The 14,096-nt window shown below is 48.6% G+C and overlaps 1 protein-coding gene and 1 long non-coding RNA gene across 2 annotated transcripts; one reads left to right on the top strand and one right to left on the bottom strand.

The window, feature by feature from the left end:
* Nucleotides 1–2,761: 2,761 nt before the first annotated feature.
* Nucleotides 2,762–3,497, bottom strand: LOC309326537. The gene is made up of 2 exons (XR_014150325.1): nt 3,373–3,497; nt 2,762–3,110 (listed from the first exon to the last, which is right to left on the bottom strand). It is a non-coding gene; the product is annotated as an uncharacterized lncRNA (long non-coding RNA).
* A 3,487-nt stretch (nt 3,498–6,984) lies between these two features.
* Nucleotides 6,985–13,825, top strand: LOC309326500 (cardiotrophin-2-like). Its single transcript, XM_081835307.1, has 3 exons — nt 6,985–7,292; nt 9,488–9,630; nt 12,628–13,825. Exons 1-3 carry the CDS (start codon nt 7,277–7,279, stop codon nt 13,084–13,086), a joined length of 618 nt encoding a protein of 205 aa, XP_081691433.1. The 5' UTR covers nt 6,985–7,276; the 3' UTR covers nt 13,087–13,825.
* Nucleotides 13,826–14,096: the final 271 nt, after the last annotated feature.

Here is a 14,096-nt window from a genome sequence, read left to right as displayed (position 1 = left end):
GAGCCAATGATGGAGGGGTTCAAAGCATCAACACCCCAAGAGAATCTGGCTCCCTTCATGGCTGCAGCCTTGGCTGCAAGCAGAAATGAGGCATGTCTCTGTCTCACAGGCTTCAGCCTTCTTCCTCCTCCAGCTTCTAGATTACACACCTCAATTATCCACTTTGGCCTTTGTCTTTCTAACTACCAGTGAGTTGAGAGAAGAGGGGGGACCACCCATTTGTCCCCTGGTGCTGAACCACTTCCTTTCTTACCTTCATGGGCCATTACCTCACCCGAAAGCTAGCCTGGGTATTCCAGGAATTTGCTTAGATGTTAACACTTGCTAGATCCAAGAATTAGAAGGGGCATAAAGTCAGCACACACCCACCCCAACAAAGAACAGTATAAACAAACAAGCAAATGAGAAAAATTTATTTATTTATTTGGTTTTTCGGATTAAAATTTTACAGTCACATATCAAACATACAGCATAAAAACAAGATTCCAAAGAACTTTCCCCCTCCCCTTTGTGGGCCTTATTGTTAATCATTTCCTCCTGCATCTTTTATGATAATCCAAATATTTTACATCTCCATTGTGTCCAAAATTCACCATTAAGCTAAAGTGCTATTCCAATCCTATTAACAATTTTAACTGTTTACAATGGTTTTTTAAGATAGGTTATAATTTTCCCTCATTCCTTATTAAAATTTTGGTCTTCCAGATTTCTGTCTCTTCCAGTCATTTTAGCCATTTTGGCATAATCCATCGATTTGATCTGCCATTCTTCTCTGGTAGGGACTTTATCTTCTTTCCATCTCTGGACCAATAACATCCACGTAGCCGTGGTTGCATACATAAATAGTCTTTTCTGCTCCCTTGGGATTTCTGCACCTATTGCGGTAACCAGGAAGTCTAGCAACAAACGAGAAATACGGTGGGTGAAGAACTGCCCCAGAACTGTTGCCAGGCACATCATAATCTACTCTTATTCCTCCAAGGAGCTCAGGGCAATACGCTGGGTTCTCCCCATCCACCCTCTTCATCCTCAGAACAGTCTCTGGGGTAGGCTTAGAATTGGTTTATTCTAAGTCAGACAGTTGGTCTATCATTAACACTTTCACTGGCTCTAGGGCATGGGTAGGCAAACTAAGGCCCGGGGGCCGGATCCGGCCCAATTGCCTTCTCAATCCGGCCCGCAGACAGTCCAGGAATCAGCATGTTTTTACATGAGTAGAATGTGTCCTTTCATTTAAAATGTATCTCTGGGTTATTTGTGGGGCCTGCCTGGTGTTTTTACATGAGGAGAATGAGTGCTTTTATTTAAAATGCATCTCTGGGTTATATGTGGGGCATAGGAATTCGTTCTTCCCCCCCCCCCAAAAAAAATATAGTCCGGCCCTCCACAAGGTTTGAGGGACAGTGGACCGGTCCCCTGCTGAAAAAGTTTGCTGACCCCTGACCTAGGGTTTCAGATGTGAGATTCCCAGTCCTACCTGGAGATAGTGAGGGGGGATTATAGGGTTGTTTTTTATTTGATTCTGTATTTTGTGTTTTTATATTATGATTTTATTCTATGAACCGCCCTGAGACCTGCGGCTATAGGGCCGTATACATTTTTTAACAACAACTTGGGACCTTTTGCATGCGAAGCATATGTCTCATACTAGTGAACTGTGCTTCTTTCCTGGGCTTGGTTCAGCCTCAGGTTTGGCAGAGAGACTCAGTGGCTGACCCACGGCCATGCCATCCCTTTACCTTGCCACTTTCTACCAGGGAAATTTTTCTAAGGTAGTCTATTTTAAAGTTTGTATGTGTTTATATGCCTATCGCACTTTTAAACTTAAAATCTATTGTTGTATATTGTTTTAAATGTTTGTTTTGCTATTGGGATTGTAGTGCCATTTGTGTTTCTCAAGCTGGTCTCTGACCGTAATAAATTTCATTTCATTCTTACCAGGGAAATCTGATCTTGACCACTGAATCAGAGCAAACGTCAATTGGGTTTTCTCCAGACTGACATTTATTGCTAAAGAGCAGCTTTTCCCAGAGAAAGCAAGGGTAAAAACCACTCAGACCCCTGCCTAGAACAAGTGGAAAACGTGACTGATGCTTTCTAGCATACCCTCCAACATTTCTCCGATGAAAATAAGGGCATCCCAACAATTATCTGATGAAAATAAAAGGTTATCTGATGAAAATAGGGTGTCCTATTCCATACCCTCCAACAATTTGCTGATGATAATAGGGACCTCCTACCACGTCCTCTAACATTTCTCCAATGAAAATAGGGACATCCTAAGGAAAAACCGGGACATTCTGAGATCAAATCAGAAACCGGGACGGCTTCTGTAAATCTGGGACTGTCCCTGGAAAATAGGGACACTAGGACAAGCAGGAGTGTGGACAAGCCCTGAGCCGGGCTTCACACCCAAGTCCAGTTCTACGCTGCAACCGCTACACCGGAAAGCCCTGCCACGTGTCTCTGCAATGCCTCTGAGTGTTTGAGGAATGCGTTTGCACTTTTATTTATTTATTCCATACAATTTATATGCTCTTAATTGTAAAAGGAAACCTCAGTGCAGCAGGGATTTGAACCCAGGTCTCCGAGTTTTCCCTGGAATCCAGCGCTCAAACTACAACTACACCGTTGTGGCCAGGCAGGGGGTTTTTAAGGTAGAAATCTGCTCCCTTCCATCTAAGAGCAGAACAGAGAGAGAGAGAGAAAACCCAGGAATCCTGACTCCCCCAAACCCAGCCAAAATAATTTCAGTGCCAGATTCGAATGGAAGCAGCAGCAACGAAAGTCAAAACAACCATGCTTGCTGTTCATTTATTTTAAAAAGTGTTTTGCCAGGGAGAGGCAGGAGGCAGGCAACATGAGCTTCAGCTTTTATAAGTGGCCTCAGACAATGTTGCCTGGGGCTAAGTCCACCTGCCTTCCTAGCCAGGATGAGTCACTTTCACTGTCCCAGATTTTGCTTCCGATGCTCAGACACGCTGGGGAATCTCCAGAAGAGGGGTGAAGGCGGATTTCACCACCTGACGTCAAGGTCCAGTCCAGATGAAGGGATAGGCCCAGACTTGCAATGGAAGAAGTTGGCATGTCCAGGCATCCGACTTCATTTCCTTAGTGACAGAGAGAGAGAGAGAGAGAGAGAGAGAGAGAGAGAGAGAGAGAGAGAGAGAGAGAGAGAAATCAGTCACTGGGAAGGAGAGTGTGTTTCACTGTCTAGGGCACCTAATAATTAACTCTTGGAAAGGTTGCTAGTGAGTGAACCAAGACGAATTTTAGGTCCACCCCATAACCCACACCCGAGGCCCCACGCATCAGAAACCGGAGCCCGAAACTACTTTGCAGGAACAAAATGATTAAGTGTATTCTGCTCACCCAGTAATGCTTGTAAGAACAAGAAAAAGGAAAAAGAAAGGAAGTCTTCTCGTTTAGTGCCTCTTCAACAACATTATGGATGCAGCTGGATTTATAAGGTTGTTATGTCTTGATTTGCAGCTGGAGGGGGACTGAGCACGGTTGCCTTGTCATCATAGCTGTCAACTTACAGATTTGAAAATAAGGGACCAGCAGCCAAAATAAAGGACCTGCAGCCTCACCTGTTCCAGGCACTCCAGTCTTCCTGTCCTCCTGCAGTCTGGTCAAACTTATGCTGGTAGCTTCGAGAACACTGTCCAACCAACTTTGTAACCAGAGGTTCAACTGAATAGAATCTGAATCACATGCACCACAAGGCCTATGCAGCCTCAACTTAAGATGGCTCCCCGGGCTGGTTTTGCTTTGCAGCAGCACGTGCAACAAAATGGCGTCCAGCATTCAAAAACCCCCTCAGCTTGCATTAACTAGCCACACACAAGGCATGCAAGCTCCACCCCCCAGTTGTTCTTAGACTTCTTATTGGGTGAGCAACACAGCCAAGCAACACAGTTGGAGCCTCCCTCCTCCCTGGCCGGCAGGGAGGGAGGGAGAGGAGCTGCTTCCTTTGAAATTTAAGGGACATCATTTAAGGGACATTTAAGGGACATCCATCAATAAGGGACAGCAGCGGGACATGGCGCTGGAATAAGGGACTGTCCCTTCAAATAAGGGACACTTGACAGCTATGCTTGTCATCAACAAGAGCAGTACCGGATTTACGTATATGCTGAACAAGCTATAGATTAGGGCCCCACTCTCTTGGGGGCCCCAAAAAAAATTAAAGGGAAAAACCCTGGATGTACATTTCCAAAATATAAGATAAAAATAAAAATAAAATTAAACCTACATACAGCAACAGTGTTTTGTGTTGTGTAGGCTCCTATGATGTAAGTAATGGGCCCCATCTGCTAGCCTGCTCCCTAAAACTGTATTTCAGTTCAACAATTACTTTGATAAAATACATATTTTGTATTTTGGCTTTAGATACCTATTAGGTCCATAAATTACCATATAGCATATATTCAACACAAAAAACAGTGACAATTTGGACAGCTGGACATATAAAGGGCCCCATTACCTTCAGTAGCTGAGGGCCTCATCAAACCTAGATCCAGCCCTGAACAAGAGTGTTGCTTCGACTTTCTTATACTGTGTGTGTGTGTGTGTGTGTGTGTGTGTGTTTATATGCCTCAGGACCAGAATATTTGCTTGAACTTTGAAAGCAGATGGGGATGGGAGCTCAAGGAAGTGGCTGGGGGCTGATGGGAGTTGTTGTTCAAAATAGCTGGACTAGAGGCACCATGCTGGTAAAGTCTGAGCTCCATTATCCTGGCTCTAAGCATGTTTTAGGGAAGGGGCAGTGGGAAAGCAGATGAAGACTGAGTAGACCGTGCAGATCCAGGCTGGGTGGGAGGCCCAAGTAGAAGATACTGGAGCCTCTCCTCCACCCTCCATTGTCCCCCCAAGCAAAGTATCTTTTCCGGACTTCCCTTGTGGCTGCTCCTGCTGGCAGGAGTGGCCAAAGATGGTTGCAGAAGATGAGGCTTCTGGGCCTCTGACAAAAGGCCTCCCCCTGTTGTGTGCAATAGGGAGCCACACCTGTTGATGCTCTGCCTGTCGAGCAGCCAGGGTGGCTTGCCAGGGTGGGTGAGAAGAAGGGCAGCCCAGCTGCCAAGTCTTTATTCACGCCACCTCTAAATCCTCTTTTTTCTGACCTGCGTCATACGGCAAGCTGCACCTGCTGGATCCCCCTCTCCTGCACACCTGCTAAAATGTAAGAAGAGCCCCCAGGGCCCATCATCCCATTCTCCCAGTGGCCAGTCAGGCGCCTGTGGGGAGCCCACAATCAGGGCCTGAACACGCAGCCGCTCTTCCCACGCAACTGGCATGAATGGGTGGCATGCCTGACTAAGCAGGCGTGAGATCTCCCCTACTTGGCACCTCGGTTTCCCTTCCCTCCGAATGGGATATGGAGCCTGCGATGGGCCCACCAGACTCCGAACGCACCCCACCCGTCTCTGAGCTGGAAGGGGACCCAGTAGGCCTGGCTCCTTGCCCGGCACTTTGCCCGCTGCTCCTCTTTCTTTCTCGAGCGTCTCTGGTTTCTTCGCAAACAGTAACCCGATGCCAGGACGTGCCAGGAGGCCTGTAGCAGGCAGGTGGCACGGCCCCGAGGCCTTCACTTTGTTTGTCCAACTCTCAGAGCTCCCCGTTCCCCACTTCTGGAGCCCCACAGATTCTCCCCAAATAAAAGCTTTACTCCTGAGTAGGAAAAAGCTTCACAATCTCTTTCCTCACCCCACCCTGCATTCGCCTAGTTCGGTAATGTACATAATGTACACAAACACACACAAAAGCAACCCGACTCTTCCTGCTATTTGGAGGGGGGGAATGTCTGGCTCTTGGCACCATAAAACTCTGTGTCAGAATGTGGAGCATAATGCCAGTGTATTTGGGGCTGGGCGGGAAGAACAGATTTAGGGTGGCGTGAATGGAAGCTCCTTTCTCTCTCTCTTCTACCACCCCCAGGGCAGAGTTCCCAGTGCCTTTACCAGTCGCTTGGCGGGCAGGAATCAAACAAGGCGAGTGTTTTGCCCCCTGCCTGGAAAAAACAGCCTCAGGGTGGGGGAAGCTTTTCCTGTTGGGTTTCTGTCTGCTAAACGTGCTGCCAGGAAAGAAAGAACGGTTCGACCTCCTCGCAACTCTGAGCAACCAGAGAAAGTTGGTCAGGCTTGATTTGTTTGGAATCACAAGGTCATGGCAAGGATCCGCTTTAGGGACAGGAATGTGTGCGGCTGAGAGAGGAATGTGCTGCGTCAAGAAAGGAAGAATCTGAGCCTGGCCCCAGACAGTGGGACGAGCAGGGCTTGGCTCTCTGCCCCTTCCACACCCTTCCGATTTGGCCGCCTCAGCCCCGGGGGATCCTCCCTTCATCTCCGACTGCGGCGGGGAGACCGATGAGCAACATGTCCCACAGCTGCCGGCAAGGCCCTGCTCTTTCCCTTATCCCTAAACTGCCCCCCAAAATTGGGCAGGCCTGTTGGCAGTCGTGGGCTAGGAAGACGAGCAGGTTGAACGATGCAGTCCTCCCAGACAGGCCCAGTTCTTGGTTGGACTAGATGATCCCCTCCCAAAGACAAGGGACTGTCAGAGGCAGCTGCTGTTGCCCCTCCTCAGCAGTGGGGTGGTGGTCTGGGGTCGCCCATCCCACGCCACCTGGGCATTGGCAGCTGCCCAAATTGTCCAGCCCCATCTGCCAGAGTAGAGCCTCACTGGTTGAACCAGCAACCTACAGCCCTGTGCAATTCAGAAAGGAAAATGCCCTCCTGGCTTTTCTTTCATTTCTCCCTCCTTCCCTTCCCAACTGTGCAGGAAATTGGAGAGATTTCACAATCTGCCCCTCCCCTCCCTCCCTCCTCCCCCCCAGCCTAGTGTCTTAGGAGCAGGAAGCAGAAATGATGCTTCCCCCCCCCTTCCTCTTTCTGTAGGAGGTGTTTGCCCACAGAGGGGAGGGGAGGAAGGCTGGGGAATTTCAGAAGATGGGGACAACACCTTGGCTGCATATAAAGAGCTGTCTCAGTGGGGCTCATCAACCAGCAGCAGCAGCAGCCTCAGGGCAGAGGAAACCCACAACTAGAGGGCATCTCCTGGTTCAGAAAAAGGCAGAGAGAGATCAGGACCAGACATTCAAACATCCTCCACTTGGGGGCAGCAGAGGTGATTTGAGAAAGCAGCGGGATACCCACATCCTCCACTTGGGGGCGACAGCAGCCATTTCTTGGAAGGAGCGATACCTTTGCCAGCCATTAGGGGGTGACATAGAGAACTTGGCATTTCCGCTGGGATTCAAAACTGTGAGAAAACCATGACTCTTTCTCTGGGTAAGTGCAACCTTCCTTTTTCCCCAAGGTGGTCTAATACATACATGTGTGTGCTTGGATTTTTAAGGTGTTTTTTTTTTAGAGGTGGCGAAAAAATATTGAGGATTCTACTTGTTACGTTATGGCTCCAGTAATCGTATCACTTTTTTTTTTGTTAGTTGTGGATGCAAGCCAGCACTATTTTCTCTTTATTTATTTCATTTTATCCTTCTGGGTAGTTCTACCCAGCTCACCCTCAAAACAACCCTGTGAAGTAGGTTAGTCTGAGAAACGGTGACTAACTAAGTCACCAGGTGAGCTTCATGTCAGAAATGGATTTGGTCTCCCAAGTCGCAGTCCAAAGCCTGTTATGTCTGCATTGAGACGTTTGTGTGTGTCTTTATTTGATTCATTAATGCCAAATCATGCTAAGACATGAAGTGGGTTTTTTAAAATTTTATTTATTTATTATACATTTCAATAATTTTACAGCCATTTTAACATTTCAAAACCTGACTTCCTCCCCCCTCTTTCTGTGGTTCCTAAAATTTATTTTTAATATTTTCTGCATATCCAAACTGACTTAATTAATTCGTTTATTCATCTACTTTAAATATATACTCTTATGAAACTGCAGGTTATTACAATAATCCTGCCAATGTTCTTATCTGTTTACAATTTGTCTGTATATATTCAACAAACCATTTCCATTCTTTTATTTAAAAAAAGTTTGTTATCTTGATTTTTTATTTTTCCAGTAAGTTTTGGCATTCCTGCATATCCCATAGATTTTTGTATCCATTCTTCTTTTGCTGGGACTTCTTCTTCTTTCCATCTTTAGGCATGGACATGAAGTTGCTGCTGTAATTGGCCCTTCCCTTCCCCATGGAAACACAAATTAAATATTAAACAAAATACAATTGCTACCCTTTGCTTCCATTCTTACTTATCACAGGACATTTGCATCCCACCCTTTCCTTCAAGGAGCTTAAGGTGGCATATCAATAGTTTGCACCCCTGTCTCTCTTACATTATATCATCACAACAATCTTGTGAGGTAGGTCAGGCTGAGAGAGTGATTTGAACCCTGGTCTCCCAGGCCGTAGTCCAACACTCTAACCCTACGGCGCTCTCTGTCCGCCAGGGCTGGCCCACCCAAGAGGCGGGCTGAGGAAGCTGCCTCAAGTGACAGGATCAACGGAGGCGGCATCCTCCAAGGAGAGGTAGCCAAGGCTGCTTGCAGTGTGCTCCTTGGAGGCTGCATCTACTGCCTCCCACCACTGGCTCAATGTGCAGCCGCACCAGCACTATGGCTGCCAACCCAGAGCATCACCAATGGCAGAACACCTGCGCCATGACGAGAGTGATGGGAAAACCGGGAGTGTAAACAAGGCGTTTCCTACAACTCTCCTCGCTGTGGTGCAGGCATATTGTCATTGGCAACACTCCAAGCCGGTTGCCGTAGTGCCGGTGTGCCTGTGAAATTGTGGTCAAGGAGGTGGCGGCAGCAGATTTCTGTAGTGGCGCCGGCAAACCGGGAGGACCAGCACTTTTAGTTTGGCCTCAGGTGACAAAACATCCGGGGCCGGCCCTGCTGTCTGGTCCTTGGAACACAGGCCACACCCCTCTCCCTAGACACCCCTCATTGGCCCTGCCTGCTTCATGTGGCACATGAAGAGAGAGGGGCGTGTGTCGAAATGAGCCTACTTTACATGTGTTGCTCTGCCTACATTGACCTCTGGCCCCAGGTGGCCCTTGGGAGGTGGTCCAGAAGGAAATGTGGCCCTTGGGCCCACACCTGCTCTAATAACCCTTACAACCCCCGCTGGCTCTATCCTTTACGAGTGCCCTAAAACCCTTGCATCGCTTCCTAATGGCAGTACTGTGTTCCTGCTTCGGATGACTGCGCAGCGTAAACAGCGGCTGCCTTGTGTGTCCTTAAAAGCCTCAAACTGGCCGTCTTGACTCCCGAGGTTAAGAAAACGTCAACCTGATGGACATCTTCAGGCAGATGGGAATGGGCGTCTCAAGGACGCTGCCATATTTTGGGAGGGAGGTTGAACTTTGAGCGAGCTTATCTCAAGACTGAGGCAACGGGAGAGACAGGAAGCGAAAGGGAAATGGCAGTGATGGTGGTGAGGAGCCACATTCAGAGAGGTGGGCCCAATTTTAAAAAACCGAACCCTCCGCCAAATATTCATTTGGTTCCTTTTCAGCCAGAAGTCTCCTCGTCGTTTGTGCAGGCCTGGTCCACATCGTCTCCCCTGACCGGGATTCATCTCTCAGCACCATCATTGGCCAGACCTTCAACCTGGCCCGCCTCATGAAAGCCAACAGCACCGTCCTTCTGAACACCTATGTAAGAGCTTTGCCTTTTTTCTAGAAGAGCAGCTTCTGCCTATGCTTCGCAAAGGTTGTTTCCCTTTCCAGCTATTTCCCAAGAATCCCTCTAGTTCCTCAGAAGCCTATTACCTTGTGGGCATTCCTCAGGAGGCAGCTTTCTCACGATTCCCCACTTTCCTCTGAAATCCGGTGTGTTGGGTGGGGGGTGAGAATTTCCCGAGGGTTTTTTGTTTGTTTGTTTAACGTTACACCTTCAGTTGAAGTGCTTTGCATGAGCAGAGCATGCCTCCCAGAATGTAACCCAGAATCCTCTGGATCACCCATAGCAAGGGGGACCTTCATAGACAAGCAGCAAGCAGCAAGTCTAAACACACACACACACACACACACACACACACATGTAAGTATGTTTTTAGAATACCTGCTCTGTTCCAGACCTATATTCTGCAAAAGAAAAGAAGAAATAAAGTGAGGGCAGGATTATGCAAAGTAGGCAGATGAAGCAAATACATATGCATTTCCTTATTTCTGCCAGTCCTGGCATGACAGAGAGGAAACTATGCAGGGCAGTGGCGCTGCTGACATCTGAGAATCCTGCCCAGAGCCACCATCTCTTGCAATGCTCTTAAGATTTTGCCTGCATCTTTTCCAACCTTTCCTTGCGACGTTAAGGAGTAGAAGCGTCCTTTCTCATAAAAATGAAAGGTTGGGATTCTGTGCCCAGGACCAGTTCCTGAATTTGGTTGCAGAACTACACAACACATTGGACATATGATCAGCGTTCTTTGGTATGTAGGACACAAGGCCTCCTTTTTAAAGTCAGGGGATATGTTTGTAGTGAACTTATAGGAGGCTCTTTGGGTAAAAATTCCCGATGTATCCTTGGGACGTTTTCAAAGGTGAGGCTTAAATCTCCATTTTTGTCACCAAAGCTAAAGACTTAAGAAATGACCAGGCCAAGGTTTATCCAGTCCAGCCTTCTCCTTCCAACAGTACCCGGCCATATACCTATGGAAAATTCACAGGCAGCTCCTAAAGGTCACAGGCGCCATCTGACTTCATTGCTTATATATACAGTATCTGTGTATTAAGGTGGCCGCTTACACATAACCAACACAGAGGGTATGCATAGCCCAAAAAACAGAGGGTGCAGATTTGCACAAAAATTGATATGCCAATTTATAAGTGTGCATGAACCTTCAGAAAGAATTGCTATAATTTAAATCGAAGCATGACACTTCTCACTGCCACATTACAAGCTGGACTGAAGCAAAGCTTAGTTGGTTAGAGTGTGGCGCTGATAATGCCAAGGTTGCAGGTTTGATTCCCGTATGGGACAGCTGCATATTCCTGCATCGCAAGGCGTTGGATTAGATGATCCTCAGGGTCCCTTCCAACTCTACAATTCTATAATTCTGTGAAAGGGTTTTAAACCTCACATGTGTAATCACTGAGGGATAGGGCTTGTGGACCAAGCTTGGCCCATGAAACCGTTTTCCCCAAGCCACACCCACTTGCTCCGCACCCAGTGTCAGGAGCTGTACAGGTAGAAAAATGGCTGCCGGTGCACAACCAAGAGCCTTGAAGTGCTAGTGACTTTGGGGCTTCAAAGCGCCCAATCACCTGTTATCATTAAGATAACAAGTGCCTTCCACTTGCTGAATTTGGCCTGTGAGGCTGGGATCTTCTAAGGATCTGGCTCCCCACCTCTGGTGTAAATGCTCTGTGCTGGAAAGAGGGCAGGTGGTCTACTCCTTTCCCTCAAGGCAAGGCCACCAAGCTCCATGCCTTTCACCAGATCAAGCTTAGGCCCTGCAGGACTCAGAAATGCTGCAGACTGGGCTCCAGTCCTGGCAACGTAACCAAACAGGCTGTGCCCGCCTCAGGCTACAGGCTAAAGGCACCCGCAGTCAAAGCAGCACCGAGCCCTTTCCCTTCTGGCGGATCCAGAGCAAACCTGTATCGCCAGCAGGAAACAACACGGAAAGGTTGCCCACGGCTGCTCCATTGTTCTCGCAACGCTTGTTCCTTGACTTTGCAACATGATCGAGGGAGAGAGGAGTCACTGGTCGCCCCCCCCCCCCCGCCGCCGCCAAAGCTGCAATCGAGAGCGCAAATCTCCCGCTCTCTGGTGGCCGCTCCTTCGCCTTTATTCTGATCCCTGCACGCAGTGGCTGAGTGCCCAAAGATTTGCTGTGCCTTGCTTCCCGCAACCTGCCTGGGCACAAGATGCCAGGTGTAGGGAGGTCATTGCAGCCTGGGCTCTGGCGTGCAGCCAAGCTGCCAACGGCATCCTCATAAAAAAGGGGGGGGGAGAACTCAGGTGGAACTACGGCCGGCTGATCTGGGGAACAACGAAAGGCCTGTTTTTGTTGGCCTTCCCTGCAAGGAATTCCAAAGGGATGAAGGAGCCTGGTACTGGTGGGTGCCACCCCCAGGATTTCTGAGAAGTGACGAGGGCACATTTCGCAGCAGGCACCCTCGAGCCCACATGCACCTCTGCTGCTCATAATATTTAACCCCTTTGAAAATTGTCTACCTTTTAGGTAGTGGAAACAAAGGAAGTTGGCTTAAAATGAGCCAGGTCATCGGTCCATCTAGCTCAGAAGCTCTCCAGAGTCTGAAGCAGGGGATTTTCTCAGCCCCAGACTTTCCTGGAGATGTTGAGGATTGAGCCCGGAATTGTTCGCATGCAAAACACATGCCCCGCCACTGAGCCATAGGCCTTTCCCTGAACTGCCGGTGGTTTCCCTGGAATACATTTCCCACATCGGTTTTCCTGTCCCATGCCTTTGGCAGAGTCTCAGCAGGTTTTCCTGACATGTAGGTGCCAGGGGCCAGCAGCCCCATAAAAATGGAGCATGTTGGGAGACAACGCAACCTTTATTGACGGTTATTTCTCCAGCGCATTCCTGCACCAGCTTTCTTCTGCTTGGAGGTTATGGGTGATTGAGTGGCGTACAAATCCTGTTAAATTGAAAAACACAACCTCTCTCTTTCTCTCTGTTCCCAGCTGAGTCACCAAGGCAGCCCGTTTAGCGACTCCGGCTTCGATGCTCGGAGGCTGCGCTATGAAGGGGTGCCAACGGCCGCCATCCCGTTCCTGGAATGGCGGACTCTCAGCCACGTCAAGCGTGTGGAGAAGAATTACGAGGCCTACACCGCCTTTGCGGAGTTCCTGCAGCTGGTGCGGGACGACCAGTTTGAGCTCAACCCCACCACAGTGGAACTTCGGGATATGCTGAAGGTGACTCGCTTGCGCGTCCAAGGCCTCCTCAGCAACTTGACGGCCATCATGTCTGCCTTGGGAGCGCCGCCCGCTGCCGTCACGGACCCCCTCATGCTGGAGTCTGTGGAAGCCGACACGTTCGAAAAGAAAGTCCGGGGCTACGTGGTGTGCCACACGTACAAAGAGTGGATTGACAGGACGGTGAAAGACTTCTCTCTCCTTGCGGAGAAATTCCCAGCCTAAGGATCGCTCAAGGAGTAACTCCCAGGTTAAAGGGTTCATCTGTTCTCCTTGCCGCAGATTTCTTAGGGAAGCAGGCGTAGGGAGAAGACAGACGCAACACCCACAGACTGGTGGAGAAAGTCTGGAAGTGCCCTTGTTGTGTCCAGTCCAAACTTTATCTATTTATCTCCAGAGCTGAGCTCTGGAAAAAGCAACAACTCACTCGTCAGGTTTTCAGTAGAAGCCTGTGGTTGTGCGTGGTGCTGATTGGGTGCCTCCCCTGGCTGCGCATGGTGCTCATTGGCTGCTGCTCCCCTGTGATGTCACCAAGGGCCTCTCCAGATCATGTACTAAAAAAAAACCTTTCCCATTTTAAATAATAATAATAAGGCAGCAAATGATAAATGCATAAGAATGTTTATGCAGCATTTTAGAAGGTGTGTTTAAAAAGACAGACAACCTACCTGCAAGTGTCAGTGAGGAGGAAGGACAAGGCTGTTGGTTGAACATGATTGGCTGGCAGACTTGCCTGTCACTTCAGTTCTAAGGCCTTGGTCACCCCAAGTTCTTTAAGTCTGTCTTCACCCTAGGAGGTCAACTTGTGCGCTTGTGCTCAGCGAGATCTCTTGCATTTATGCTTCCTGGTTTTGCACCTTGTCCTCCTGCTGGGGGTGGTCTATTATTTTCAGTGGCAAACAGGCAGGCATACACATAAACTGAGATTAATATGATTTCAACTCTACTGTTACAGTGCGGGGTGTGTGTGTGTGTGTGAGAGAGAGAGAACTAGATCTGTCTACTGATCTGTCCATCCATCCCAGCCTTTTCCAATTTACTGCTGTTCAGGTGTTTTGGAGTGCAATTCCCATCAGCTCTAGGCAGCTTGGCAGTCCTTGCAAGGGTTGATGGGACTTGTAGTCTAAAACATTTGGAGTAGGCCACATTGGCAATTCTGATCTATATACAAGCACATGTGTGCGCGCACACACATGCATATTTATGAAATGATTGTTATTTATGTCCCAGCGAAG

This window comes from Podarcis erhardii, assembly GCF_964252035.2.
Source record: "Podarcis erhardii genome assembly, chromosome: 13".
NCBI classification, from domain to species: domain Eukaryota; kingdom Metazoa; phylum Chordata; class Lepidosauria; order Squamata; family Lacertidae; genus Podarcis; species Podarcis erhardii.
The sequence above is the reverse complement of the archived record's forward strand: the minus strand, read 5'-3'. Positions and strand labels throughout refer to the sequence as shown.

Coding starts and splice junctions, on each gene's coding strand:
- LOC309326500 (XM_081835307.1), top strand. Junction 9,631..12,627: donor CCGTCCTTCTGAACACCTAT/GTAAGAGCTTTG, acceptor CTCTGTTCCCAG/CTGAGTCACCAAGGCAGCCC.